This window comes from Pteropus medius, unplaced genomic scaffold (genome assembly GCF_902729225.1).
Source record: "Pteropus medius unplaced genomic scaffold, Ma_sr-lr_union100, whole genome shotgun sequence".
Taxonomy (NCBI): domain Eukaryota; kingdom Metazoa; phylum Chordata; class Mammalia; order Chiroptera; family Pteropodidae; genus Pteropus; species Pteropus medius.
Genome location: NW_024351072.1, coordinates 117,592 through 130,282, shown reverse-complemented (window position 1 = coordinate 130,282; position 12,691 = coordinate 117,592). Strand labels below are relative to the sequence as shown.

The window sequence follows — 12,691 nt, the reverse complement described above, 5'->3', positions numbered from 1 at the left end:
CTGAGGCTTGTAAAATTATAGACATAATGTACACCAAGTACCTACTCACTCTGCCCAGTGCCTAATGTACCATAAATGATAGTTGCTACTATTTGTAATAGATATTTAAATATTTTTCCCTAGTTCCTTTTCTGAGTGAATCCAATGGTGTTTAAAATTCCAGTTAGGATGCTTTAAAAAAAAAAATTTTTGTTTGTTTCTCAAGACTTTTTAAAAAATTTTACTATTAGTTTCAAGTATGTAGTATGTTGGTTAGACGTTTATATAGTTTATAAAATGATCCCCCTAATTGCTCCTTCTCTCCTCTGGTTTTCCGCCTAGCCAATATATTAATGCTAACTACATTCCCTATGCCGTGCTTCTCATCCCTGTGACCATCTATCAACTGCTAATTTGTACTTCTTTAACCCCAGTTAGTATGCTTTTAAAACTGAGGTTGCACCTTCAGCTTTCATGCATTCTGCATCTAATACATAGTATTTGCTTAAGTGTTGATTTTTGTTTTTAGTGTAGAACAGCAACAACAATCATTATGTTTATTAAAATGAGTGTCCTGACCACTTGAAATACAAAAATCTGAAAAGCTGACTACTGTAAAGGTGGTGATACTCCATGTGTATAGCTCAATATCCTGGATGACCACAGGACCTCTAGGTGAGAATACTAAATTGTTTTTCAACTCTTTCCTTTATCCAGTTTAACGTCTGTTTTGTTGATAACCTTAAACACCTGCATTGTATGGTTTCCATGGATCTCATCTTATGGGCAGGGTTTAGAGAGCAAGGAGGTGGCATTCACACTTAGAGAGTAAGGCTCTCTATATTGTACCACCCTGTGATGATGGAACTCTCCAAGGAAAGCCATGGTTGTGATTACAAAGTTAATGCAACCTCTGCTCTACATTTAGTGCTGCACAGGCCTCATTGAGCTGATACTTATGAGAACTATCTCTGGAAAGGAAGAAAGGGCAGTACAGAGAGGGATACAGACTTATTGACAACATTACCAAATCTGTCACTAAATCTACTGAGTTTTATGTCATCTCTCCACTGCGCCTTCAGGCAGGGATCATCCACTGTTTTTCTCCTTAGGTGAATGTCAGGGCTGTATAGTAAGGGGCAACAAAATGATAGGTAGAAATCAGTTGAGTTCAACATGAGGGTCTGAATCTACCTCTTTTTTTTGTGAAACCTGCTATGAAATTTAGCCTTATTTTTATACTCCACTGCCAGGGAGTGAATCGGATTAAAGCATTTAGAAGCTAGGTACTTTGTAACCTCCATGTCTCTTGATTTTTTTTTTTAAGTCAAGTGAGTAGGTACTTGGTTGACCTCACAGATTGCAAGGACCTTGTCAGCTTATAATCCAGTAATTTTTTTTTTTATTTTTTAATTTTTTATGCCTACAGCACCTGGTCTTCCTAGGTGGTCTCCCATCTAAGTACTAACTAGGTCCGACCCTGCTTGGCTTCTGAGATCAGACGGTATCGGGCTTGGTCTTTTGATTTTTTACAAGTGCAAGTAGCCAGAAGAGGATGTGATCTGACCACTGACCTCAGGTCTATATGTGTCACCTGCTCTTAAGGCCAGTTGAAATGATGCTTGGGAAATGATGCCATTCATTTGGTTGTATTCACTATCTTTAATTTTTAAATAGATATCGTATTCTGATAGCTCAAAATCTAACAATATAAGGCAATGGACTCCAACCTTTTTGGTACCAGGGACCAGTGCTCCTATGAAAATCTAATGCCCGATGATCTGAGGTGGAGCTCAGGCTGTGATACTAGTACTAGGGAGCCGCTGTAAATACAGATAAAGAATTGCTAGCCTGCCCACCGCCCACTTCCTGCTGTGCGGCCCGGTTCCTAATATAAGGTATTCAGTGAAAAGACTTGCTCTAATCCCCTGCCTACCACCTACCTGATTGTCACACCACCTGGAAGGGTCTCTTTATGTACATGTAAATACACATATTCTTCCATCTTCAATAATGGTAACACCTGACAGTTTACCTTTACATCACTTGTTTGGAAGAATGGTCTTCCAGGCTGCCATAATCATTTCTGGGATCAAGTGAAACAGTCAATAGGAAGAGACTTGGAAAAAGGTAGAGGAAGCTATGCACATGCAGAAGAGGGAGGAAGAAGATGGCTCTGCCCTTTGGGAAACACTTAAGTGAAACATTTTTTAAAAAGGAACATTTTACTATCAGCAATTTTAGCTTATAAGGACTCTTAGACATTTAGTCCAAAATCTTATTCCTTAGATGAAGAAACAGATTCAGGGATGGGAAGCAATCAGCTAGCTAATGATAGAATAGGGACTAGAATCTTGGTGTTCTGACTCAAACTGGTGTACTTTCAACTGTTCTTTGTGTCTCACTTCAGTAAACTGCTGGGTAAATGCTGCTTGCCAGCACTCTGCCTCAGGTTTGAATAAAACACAGCCTTGCGCTCCAGGAGCTCACAGATAGTAGTAGCGAATGACAAGTACAAGATGGGGTGATGAGTGCTATGCTAGAATTTTGCAGAAAGTACTGTGGGAGCACAGATGTGGAGATTGACCTAGCCCTCAGGTGGAAATGGAAAGGGCTTAGGGTATGTTTCTACATGATGCTCACACCTAGCCAAGTCTTGAAGGTTGGGTAGAATTTACAAGATAAACAACTGATGGGAGGATACTTCATGCAGAGAAAACAGCACGAATGTGGGGACACAAACTAGCATGGCTGTGTGGTAACAATCTACAAGCATTTGTTTAGAGCTAGAGCAAAGATTGCAAGGCAGGAAGTAGAGGGGAAAGAGACTGGAGAGGTTGGCAGGACCCAGAACATGAAGGGCCTGGTATGTCTCCTTCAGGGTGTTGGACTTTTCTTCTGAGGACAGTTGGAAGCTTCTGCAGGGCAGGAAGCAGGGGAGTAAGTTGGTGACTTGCATACATCTGCCCGTCTGCTCTGCAGAGGATGGACTGAAAGCCATGGTTCCCAACCAGGGCGAGTTTTCCGCCAGGACACATTTGGAAAGTTTGGAAACTTTTCATTGTCACAACATGGGGAGTTGAAGGAGGTGTTACTGACATCTAGTGGCTAGAGGCCAGCAATGCTTCTAAACGTTCTGCAATGCACAGGACAGCCCCTCCTTGAGACTGTTTTAGGTAGCCCAAAGTGTCAGCGCAGAGACAGAAGCCCTGAAAACAGTAGCAGGGTCTGCATGAAGAAATACACCAGGAAGTGCATTTTAATTCCTACTTATCGGGACTATGGGGGCAATCCCCTTTCTTCCTCCCACTCCTAATTTTTTCATTCAAGTTCAGATCCCAGGTTCTCCCTTGGTTCATCTGTAAACCTGAACTTTATCCCTTCCCTGGAGGCATTCATTTTCCCAAAGATGTATCCCAACTCACTGCGAGTAATGTGCCTTAGGCTGAGAAAGCAAAGAACAGATTTTTCTGAAGATTTGATGGGTGACGTTGGGAGAAATGGGAGGATCTTCACAACAGGAGGCTCCACCACCTGTCAACTCTGTGACCACAAGCAAATCACTTCACTGCTCCAGGCCTCAGATCTCCCATCTCTCGAGTGAAGATAGTGTGTCCTCTGCATTATATCCCTGAGTATCTGCGACTTTCCTAATGTTGCGTATATGCAATAGTTTGTAACTGTACAACGCTGTGCATGTGGAAGGGATCATTGCTGGTGTTGTAAGCACCCCCTAAACAGCTATCCGCTCCATCCTCAGGTCCCCCAAAGGCACTTAAGCAAATGCGATGTCGGGAGGACACTCGGGCCCAGTGCATAACCAAGTGTAGGTGGTGGCAGCAATCGGGTTCCCTCTTAGAATGAGTGATCACAACTAAAGGATTCCCAGAGCACTGCAAACAAAGACAACAGACAATACTAACCTCAATTGCTCTGAAGGTATTTTCTGAAAACAGGAAAATCCAGCTTAATGCCACTGCGAGAACTGAGTGTCTGGTTACCCCTCTCAGGAATTGCTGTTTGCTCTGTTTTAAGGGAAGGTGGTAAGTGGATGGGATTGAAGCCACTGTACTCAACAGGAAACTTCTGGATGAGGGTAGGGGTGAGAGGTGGGGCGAATTAAACATCACTTGGTTTTCAAGATTTCCTATCACCTTGATACTTTTGTAACCTTAGAACTAAAATTATTCTATTGTTCTCTTGTGAGACACATGGAACAATTGCAGACTTTTCTTCCCTAAGTATGTTGATGCAGATTTTAGACAGCTAAAGAGACTGACACTTGGCTTCTTGGTTTGGGTCTGTGTGTGCTTGTGTAATGCTTCCCTCTCGCTCCCACTTCATCCACACCCTCTGACCAAATATTTCATCTCTGAGGTGTGCATACTCTGGAATATTCTTTTGGGATGTGCTCTTCCTTGCTTTCCAGACAAAGCTGGAGCAGACACTATAGCACACTGAGCTGGGCTTGAGAATGTTCTTATAACCTTCACATTTTGGTGCATTGTTCATAAAAGATGACAAGGAAGTTTCTGTAAAGAATAAATCTAGAGCTATATTTGCTTAATCTTTAATTGTTAAGGGTTTCTTTGGCATATCTATGTACCCTATGTGTCTGATGCTATTGGCTGTAATTTATCTTCCCCACCTCCAAAGGCACTTTTGCAGTGAAGAGCCAAATCATTGTTTTGGGGATTTCCACAAATCTTGATTCAAGATTAAAGACCTAATTGTTCTTTTCAGGTCATCACTGAGAAAATGGCCCAGCAGATCATGTGTAAACCCATGTAACTGCTGCTTTATTAGTTTGAACACATTATTTTTTATCTGTTTTTTTTTTCTTTCTTGGGAGGTATCTTCTCAGTTCCAGAAAACATGAGAAAACCAATTATTATATATAGGCTAGAGAGTGGTCAGGTAATAAAAATTACAAGCAACTATGCAATTTCAATTATGATCCCCCAAAACTGTAATTCCAAAGGCAGTAGAAAAAAGGTAGGAAAGACAGTGGAAGCACTGAGAATTACTGCCCCAAGAAAACAAAAATCTTTCCCATGTGTTTAAGATTTTCTTTAGTGTACCTCACCTGTCCACTTGTGTGCCACCTACCACACTGGGGAGTGTATGTTTCATTCAGAGTTTTCCTTTTAGGCCTAATACCCTTTGTTTCTACAGCCAGAAAACAGTGCAGCCCCCAGAAGCTCACTCCTTGGGAGTGGGGTGGGTCAGATCTGAAGTCAACTTGAAGTTTTCATCCAGTGCCTGTAAGAGTGGCCCAATGTAGTTATGACCATGGATCAGAACATCAAGGCATCGCCATCAAAAGTCCAAGCATCCGGAAACAGCTCTGCCATTGTACTTTTATTCTGAGCAAGGCACTGTTCAATCAGGCAGACCTGCATGCTCAAGGATGGCTAGAATGTTCTGAGAGGTCTTTGTGACATCATGACTCTCGGGGTCTGCCCATTTAGGACTGACCAGCATTGTACCTAGGGTCTGTGGCCTTTACTGTTGGAGGATGGGCCTCAGTTTAGGAAAGGCCCTGGGCTCCTACCACCTTCTTTCCATTTCCTGGTACAGTCTGGTAGCCCTTTAGACTTGAAGCAAGTTCAGTCAGCCACACTTTCTTAGAACCTGCCCAAATCCAAGATGCCTTGCTACATTTGACTTGCTAGTTGTCTTTTCGTGTAAGCACACCTTATCTTCCCAACTATATATTAGGTACATTGAGGGTGGGAACCTTGACTTTTTTAGCTTCACTTCCTCATAGTGCCTGCCACCTCTAAAAAGATATGTGCCAACTGACTGGGTTCACTTGACAAGAGAATGGCAACATTTAGCCAGAGTTTCATTCCAGGGAGCTGACAGCCTTGCTAGGGAAAGGGAAAAAGAATAAGATAAATAAGAGAAGGGGGCGACTGGGTGAGCACGAGAGTGTACCGTGGAGAGGACAGAAACTGCGAGGGAATGAACATGACTGAAGGGACACAGGCGGGAAAGAATGTGATTCAAGGACTAGGGTGTGGAGTCCTGAAGAGAGGGCCCCTCTTCTTGTGGTCTGACTTCAACCACCTTTGCCTGGGGGCCCCTCCCCAAACTCTCTTCAATTCAGGAAGAAGTTAACAGCGTGGAAACTGGTAAAGGTATCCAAAACAATTCTCTCTACTGAGCACCATATCCATGGTACAAATTGGGCGGGGCAAGTGAGGCCCTGCCCTTTACCTCTTCCCGCAGTCGGTCTTGCAAGGCAGCTTGAGGCCCAGGTGGGCATGGCGGGCCGTCAGGGCTGCCCGCCCCTCTCTCTCTTGGGACGAGCCACCATGGCACAATCAGGGGAGAACGGCCTGCTCTTTCAAAGGAGACTCCATAAGTACGGTCTGGAAGGCCCGTGACATTCGGTGCTGGCTTGTCTTTGTGCACAGGTACCACGCACATCGCTGGCCCACTGACCGGGCCAGGAGCGAGGGCTTGGGGCTGCAAGGAGGCAGAGCACCCCGATGCTAGCAGAAGCTCTGGGCGGAGTGGGGGCATCAGAATGGGGACTACGGCTTGGGGATTCCTAGCCACGTCTATTTCCTTCCTGAGAAAAGGGGCTGGGCGAGCCTCTGGCCGGCTCCTCCTTCCAAGCCCCACCTACTCCTAGCTCTTCTCCCCTCCATCTCAGGTCTTCCAAGTCGCTTCTCCACTCTTATCTGCACTGGGGAGAACAGGGAGACGTTTGGAAGGACCTGTCCTCAGTGCTGTCCGGGAGTTCAAAAGCCCTCTTAATCTGGAGTGCCCCTGAGGCCAGAATTTGTTGCTTCAGTGAGGGCCTCGGCTGGGGGGTAGGAGGTAAAGTTCTAGCCCTAGGGAGTTAAGCTCCATCTTCAAAGAAGAGCCTTTCTAATCGGCTGGGAAATCTCTCTTGGCTCCCCCCATGAAAGCATTTTGCCCACAAGGAGTTTCTCATCACTTGCCTGCATCACTCTCTCCCCTGGGCAATTAAGATTCCCACTGCAAGCCCTCCCAAGGCCTGGGCCTCACCCTGGGCCTCTCACCAGTGGCCTCAGGGCTTCTTAGGAGAGATCTTACTGCCCTTGACCACAAAAGCTTGACACAAAGGAAGCTTTTGGAATACACCTACTGTGGGTCCTCATGTTTCCAGCTAACCCCCTCTGCTCCAGGGAGCCCAGGGGAAGGGCAGGGCTTCCGATAGGGCCTGCTGTGGCACTAGAAGGTTCCCAGCAGTTGGTGTGACCAGCAAACAGAACTCAGGCCAGTTATCAATAGCATTCATATATCTGGAGCCTACGTCCTCACCAATGACAGTGTCCACGGGAAGTCCTCCTGGTTTGGTTGCTGGGCATTAGACCTAAACAGTGAGAGCTCAAGAAACACCTGCTCTTGTTGTCCCAGGCAAATTCTCCCAGCTTTTGGGGAAGTGGTGGGCTCTTTCTGACGTATACTTTTTTATTCTGTCTATTGTGGTGAGTCTCTTCATCATCATGATTATAATAACTAATGTTTGTTGAGCACTTAGAGTGTGTCCTTGTTTTGAGTGCTCTATATGAATTGCCTCATTTCATCTTATCAACCGTATAAAGTGATTCCTATTAAGATCCCCATCGTACACATGAAGAAGCTCAAAGAGGTGAAACAAAGCCAGTTCATGGTAGAGCTGGGATCTGAAACTGTTGGGGCCAGGGAAACTTTCCCCTCCTCTCTTTAGTTCTTTTGACTGGTCAAATAATCCAAATGACATACAACAGATTAACAGGAGAAAATCAAGTTTTAGTATGTGCGAATGTAGAGTTCACATAAGCATGAAAATTTCAAAGACAGTGAGTCAAAATGAGGTATATATGCCATTCTGGACTAAGGAGACAGAAGCAGGGCCCTGGGACTCTAATGGGAGAGTAGGCAATTCACAGGTAGATGAGAAAGAGCAAATGTCATAACAAATGCCGTGGTACCCAGATACAATGGGACACTGAGGGGAGTCTAACAGACAATGCCTGGATCCTCCCCATCTGCCACACTTAATTTATATTACACTAAGGTGAATATGCTAAGGTTCCCTTCTTGAAGCAGGTTTTTCTATCCGAATTCCCTTAGGTAGGTAAGAAGGAGGTTAGAAAAAACTCTTCTTCAGTTTGTTGGGCTTTACTTTCAGCTCAAAGTAATCTGCATGCCAGGGGGATACTTGTTCTGGACCCCTACAAAACCCTCTGAAATCAGAGATTGAGTTCCTCTGACTAAGCCATACTACCTTCTACCCTTCTCTCCTTCCAATCCCATTCTGCCGCCTCACTACACCATCTCAGCAACAGGCTCCCTGTGTGTGGGACCTCGGTGTATGTGGTGTGTTCCAGGCAGTGAGCTCAGCATTTCTTCTTGGATAGAGAGGACACTTAGCACAGCATTTTCCTTTCTTTGTTGGGCTTGAGACTAGTTGTCATAGGGCGAGAAGCCAACCACTCCATATACAGAACACAGTGGTTAAGAGCTAAGGGCAAGGGCTCCCAGCCTTGGAGATTTCATGGATTAATAAATTAATAAAAGAAAATTGGGTCATAACATAGGGCCAACAACTTTTGATTTCACCATTTAAAAGAACAGTTTATAGTACTACAGTACTATAAATAATATCTAACCATTATAGAGAGAGCTTATGATGTACCAGGCACTGTTCTCAGTCTTTACATGAATTATTTGATTTGATCCTCATAAAAAAACTATTCTATAGATACTATTATCCCCATTTTATAGACAAGGAAACTTAGAAATGTTAAGTAAATTGTTTCTGGGTCTATGCTGATAACCATTATACTATCAGCTCATCCTTGATTCATAGAAGACATCTTTGAAAACACTTGGTAAATGAGTGGGGTGCACCAGAGATGTATGTTTCCTCAAAAATCCAAGAAGATCACCAGGTATCATATTTCAACTAATCTAACATGCCATCAACTGAAAGGTGTACTTTATTTTATATTCCACTATGAAGAATTTTTAAAAACATTATCCATCAAACCTTAATATATCATTGATTATAAAATGAATTCCAATTTCATAGATGTTAAAATATGAGAGAAAAAACATTGTGAATGTACTAAGTGCTCCTGTATTGTTCACTTTAAGATAGTTAATTTTATGTTACATGATTTTTATCTCAATAAATTAGTGAAAAAAAGACATCTTTGAAAATAATCAAGCAAGGGTGGTCCTAACCTCTCAATTTGGGAATAAATATGTAAAAGCTCAGACAGTGAAGTCAGACAGCTCTGGGTTTGAGTTTTAGGCAACTTCTTCAACACTCTCTGTGCCTCAGTTCATTCAACTGTAATGAAAATACTAATAGCCATCTCATGGCTGCTGTGAGAAGTAAATGATTTAACACATACCGAGCCCTTCACACAGTGATGGCACATAATGAGGACCCCAATACACACCAGCTGCGAGGCCCATTGTTGCTATTCCCCCTGGCACAGCCCCGCAAGCTCATCTCCTGCTGGAGAGGAGCTGAATATGGACACTACAGCTTGATTCTGCTTTGGAAGTCAGATTATCGCTGTGACTGACTAACCCTCTCCACTAACAGAAGCAGTCAGAAACACTTGAGCTTTGCTTCTCATTCGTTGAAACTGGTGTTACCCTGGCAGCATTTGTAAACATTCCGGCTGGGAATCCTGGGGAAAAGCTGCTAAGAGACTCCTTCTGAGGCTTCCCTGGCTACTACTGTTCCAGACAAGGATCTGGTCACTCAGGTATTGGAAGTTGCGAAGGGTGGGACGGTTCCACAAAAAGGACCTGCAGTGGTTCTCCCCATTCATCACCCAGACCCAAAACTTGACCACACCCCTGACCTTTCATACCCATTCTGCCCGCCTCCTTAGGAAGGGAAGGGGAGAAAAAGAAATAGGAGAGGCTGGTAGGAGGGACATTTAAGAATGATTGTGCTCACAAAAGTCTGAGGACAAGATCTGAACTTCTTCCTGAGCCCTGCTCCCCACTTCCCTTCTCCTGTTGGCTCACGGGGCTCCCCAGGGGAAAGGTTTAAGGAGGTGCTTCCATGGATAAAGCCCCCACTTCATTTGCTTGGTGTTGGGAATCATACATTTGGCTTACAGTCAATTCTTCAAGAGGCAATTTGCTGAAAGCCAAGTCACTGAATGACCAAGTCACCAAATTTTCTGAAGGATCAAGTTGCTGTATGGACTCACCAAAGCCTACCAAATTTACCAATTTACCAAAAATACTCTGCTGTTGTCTTTAACTTTGGAGTTTTACATCAAATCGTTTTGGCCAAATTGGGAAAAGCCAGTTTTCTAGGGTTAAGGGCCTTCAGACTCCCTTAAGACCCACCCTTAAGTCTCTGCTTGCTCTCAAATAGGCAGCCTGGGAACATTCCATTTCACCTCAGCAGATGACCCTGTCCACCCCTCAGATGCAGTAACAGGGAACTGAGGCAGAGGCAAACTGAGCTTAAAATGCTAATATGACTCAGATGAACATGAGTCAGCATTATTACCAAAATGTTCAAAGACTGTTCAAACCATTCCTGGACTGATGGCCATGGGAACCAGGTTGCCTTGTGCAGCACTCACCGCACCCTAGGACCAATGGTGGTGTCGACAAAGGGAACAAAGGGTGACTCTTTCTGAAAGAGGCTTACACAAAGAGAGTGAGCACATCTGGAGTCCAGACGGAAATGTGAGAACAGGGCCCCATGACTCTCTGTGAATCTTGGAGGGAGGAGAGCAGTGTAGTTAAGAGCTCGGGCTGTGGAGATGAACAGTCTGGGTTTGAGCTTGGCTTCCTCATTTCACATGGTAACAAGAGTCCCTCTGTTTATGACTCAGGGTCCCAGTACGCATACTAAAAGTAGGATAGGTAAGGAAGGGTTAAGGGAATATTTACAAGGGTGTGAGTAGACAGTGAGGAATCAAGGGCAAATGCAGTTCCCCAGGGCTAGTAACAATGGGGCCATAGGGCTGAGGGGAGAGAATACTCTTACCAGACTGAGGAGTTGTGAGACAGCTGCCCTGGGAGAAGCAAGGGCCTTCTCCATGCAGCCAGTCACAGGTGACCCTGTAGGGGATTCCCCTCTGCTCCAGGTAATATCTACCTTGACCTCATTCTCCTCCCTTCAGCCTGGTCTCCCCATTGTGTGGAACCTCCTAAAAGACAGAAGGCATGAGAGATCCCATTGATATAGTCCAGTCAGGTCAGCCTTCCAGGGTAGAGGGCAGGGGAATCTGGGGAGAGTGGATCTAAAAGGGCCAATTAAAAGTAGCCAGTGCACAATTTCACAGGGGCATTGTGAGAGTTAAATGAAATGAGGCATATTAAACACCCCGAATTGGGAGTTGCTATTTATAGAAAAATAAATAGCTTCCTTTGGAGAGAGATATCCACTTTCCTGCAGCACCCCAATGCAAGGATTACCTGCAAGGGATTTATAACTATGCTAGAAGTGACTTCTCATAAGTGAAGACACAAGAGTATAGCAGGGAAAGAGAATCCATTACTCAAGGGAAAAGATGGAAAAAAATGATGGAAAATGTGCAAAGGCTCCTAGCTCTGTGATGAACCCTTCACAGCACTGATAAATCTAATTTTCACAGCCTCAGTAGATGTTAAAGGCATTTGGAAAATATGAACTATAAGTTATGATGACCACCTTACTAAAACAGTAGCAGACAAATATTTTCTTGATATGATAAATCTCAAGCCATAAACCAGCATCATATTTATAGGTGTAACACCAGAAAGCATACCCATTGAAGTTAGACACAAAAGAAGGATGCTCCTTATTTCCACTGTCACTTAACGTTTTTCTGGAAGTGTTAACCAAAGCTAATACTTATATATTTTCGGGAAAAATAAGATGGTAAAAAATGATAGTTTCTGGTAGACGATGTAATAGTCTACCTGGAAAATCTAAGAGTAAAACCTGAAAAACCAACCCCTCCTATGCTGTATTGCCTTTAATCATTTTAATTCACTTTATCTGTAAAGAGTCATGTGTCCTTAGTCCCCGAAAGCAGGGTTTGAGGTTCTATTAGACTCAACTAGAAATCAGTATTGTTAGAATGCCAAAGAAGTTATGAATCATTCTACTACATCTTGACTTAAGTCTTCATGGTTATGAGAATCTGGAAATCCTAGGTTTTCAGGAAAAGTAGATCTCAGCAGCCAGGCACAAAGGGTAAATGGTGAAGCCTCACTCCTACCCTAACCCCTAATCCCTTCCCTAGAAGAAACAACTGTTTCCTGTCTCTTGTGATTCTTCAAGAGATAGTCTGTACTTACAGGAATGTGTACATGCATACGTGCACACACGCATGCAAAAGTTAACTTTTTGAGTTTCTTTTTCCAGGCAAAAGAAAATGAATAAGACTAAAAATGTCAGATTTCAGGAGACAGTAGATGTGTATATTTGTTCTTCATGCGACACAATCGATACAGAAGATGACAGCGATTTGAGTGAACTAGCTCTAAATTTAGCTCAGAGGGCCATCGCCGCTGCTATTAAAACTGTGAAAGGTAGTAATCCTGCTTGGGTGCCTAAAGGACTGTCTCATTATATGTCACACTACCAGGCAACTAACAAATTTACACCTTGTTTGCAGAAGATGAATACGCCATCAAAAATATCAACTGGATCACACACGGTGAATTCACAGCAGAAAGGGGCCGTAAACAAATTGAGGAGTTTGTTTTGGTAAGT

At 43.7% G+C, this 12,691-nt stretch overlaps 1 protein-coding gene across 1 annotated transcript in view; it reads left to right on the top strand.

The window, feature by feature from the left end:
• Positions 1-304: 304 nt before the first annotated feature.
• AKAP14 (A-kinase anchoring protein 14) overlaps positions 305-12,691 on the top strand; it is a 20,691-nt gene continuing 8,304 nt past the window's right edge. The window contains exons 1-4 of the mRNA XM_039842464.1: positions 305-654; positions 9,560-9,725; positions 12,341-12,507; positions 12,594-12,685. Coding sequence (XP_039698398.1) covers positions 12,351-12,507; positions 12,594-12,685 — 249 coding nt within the window. The 5' untranslated portion in view covers positions 305-654; positions 9,560-9,725; positions 12,341-12,350. The remainder of the gene's footprint in view (positions 655-9,559; positions 9,726-12,340; positions 12,508-12,593; positions 12,686-12,691) is intronic.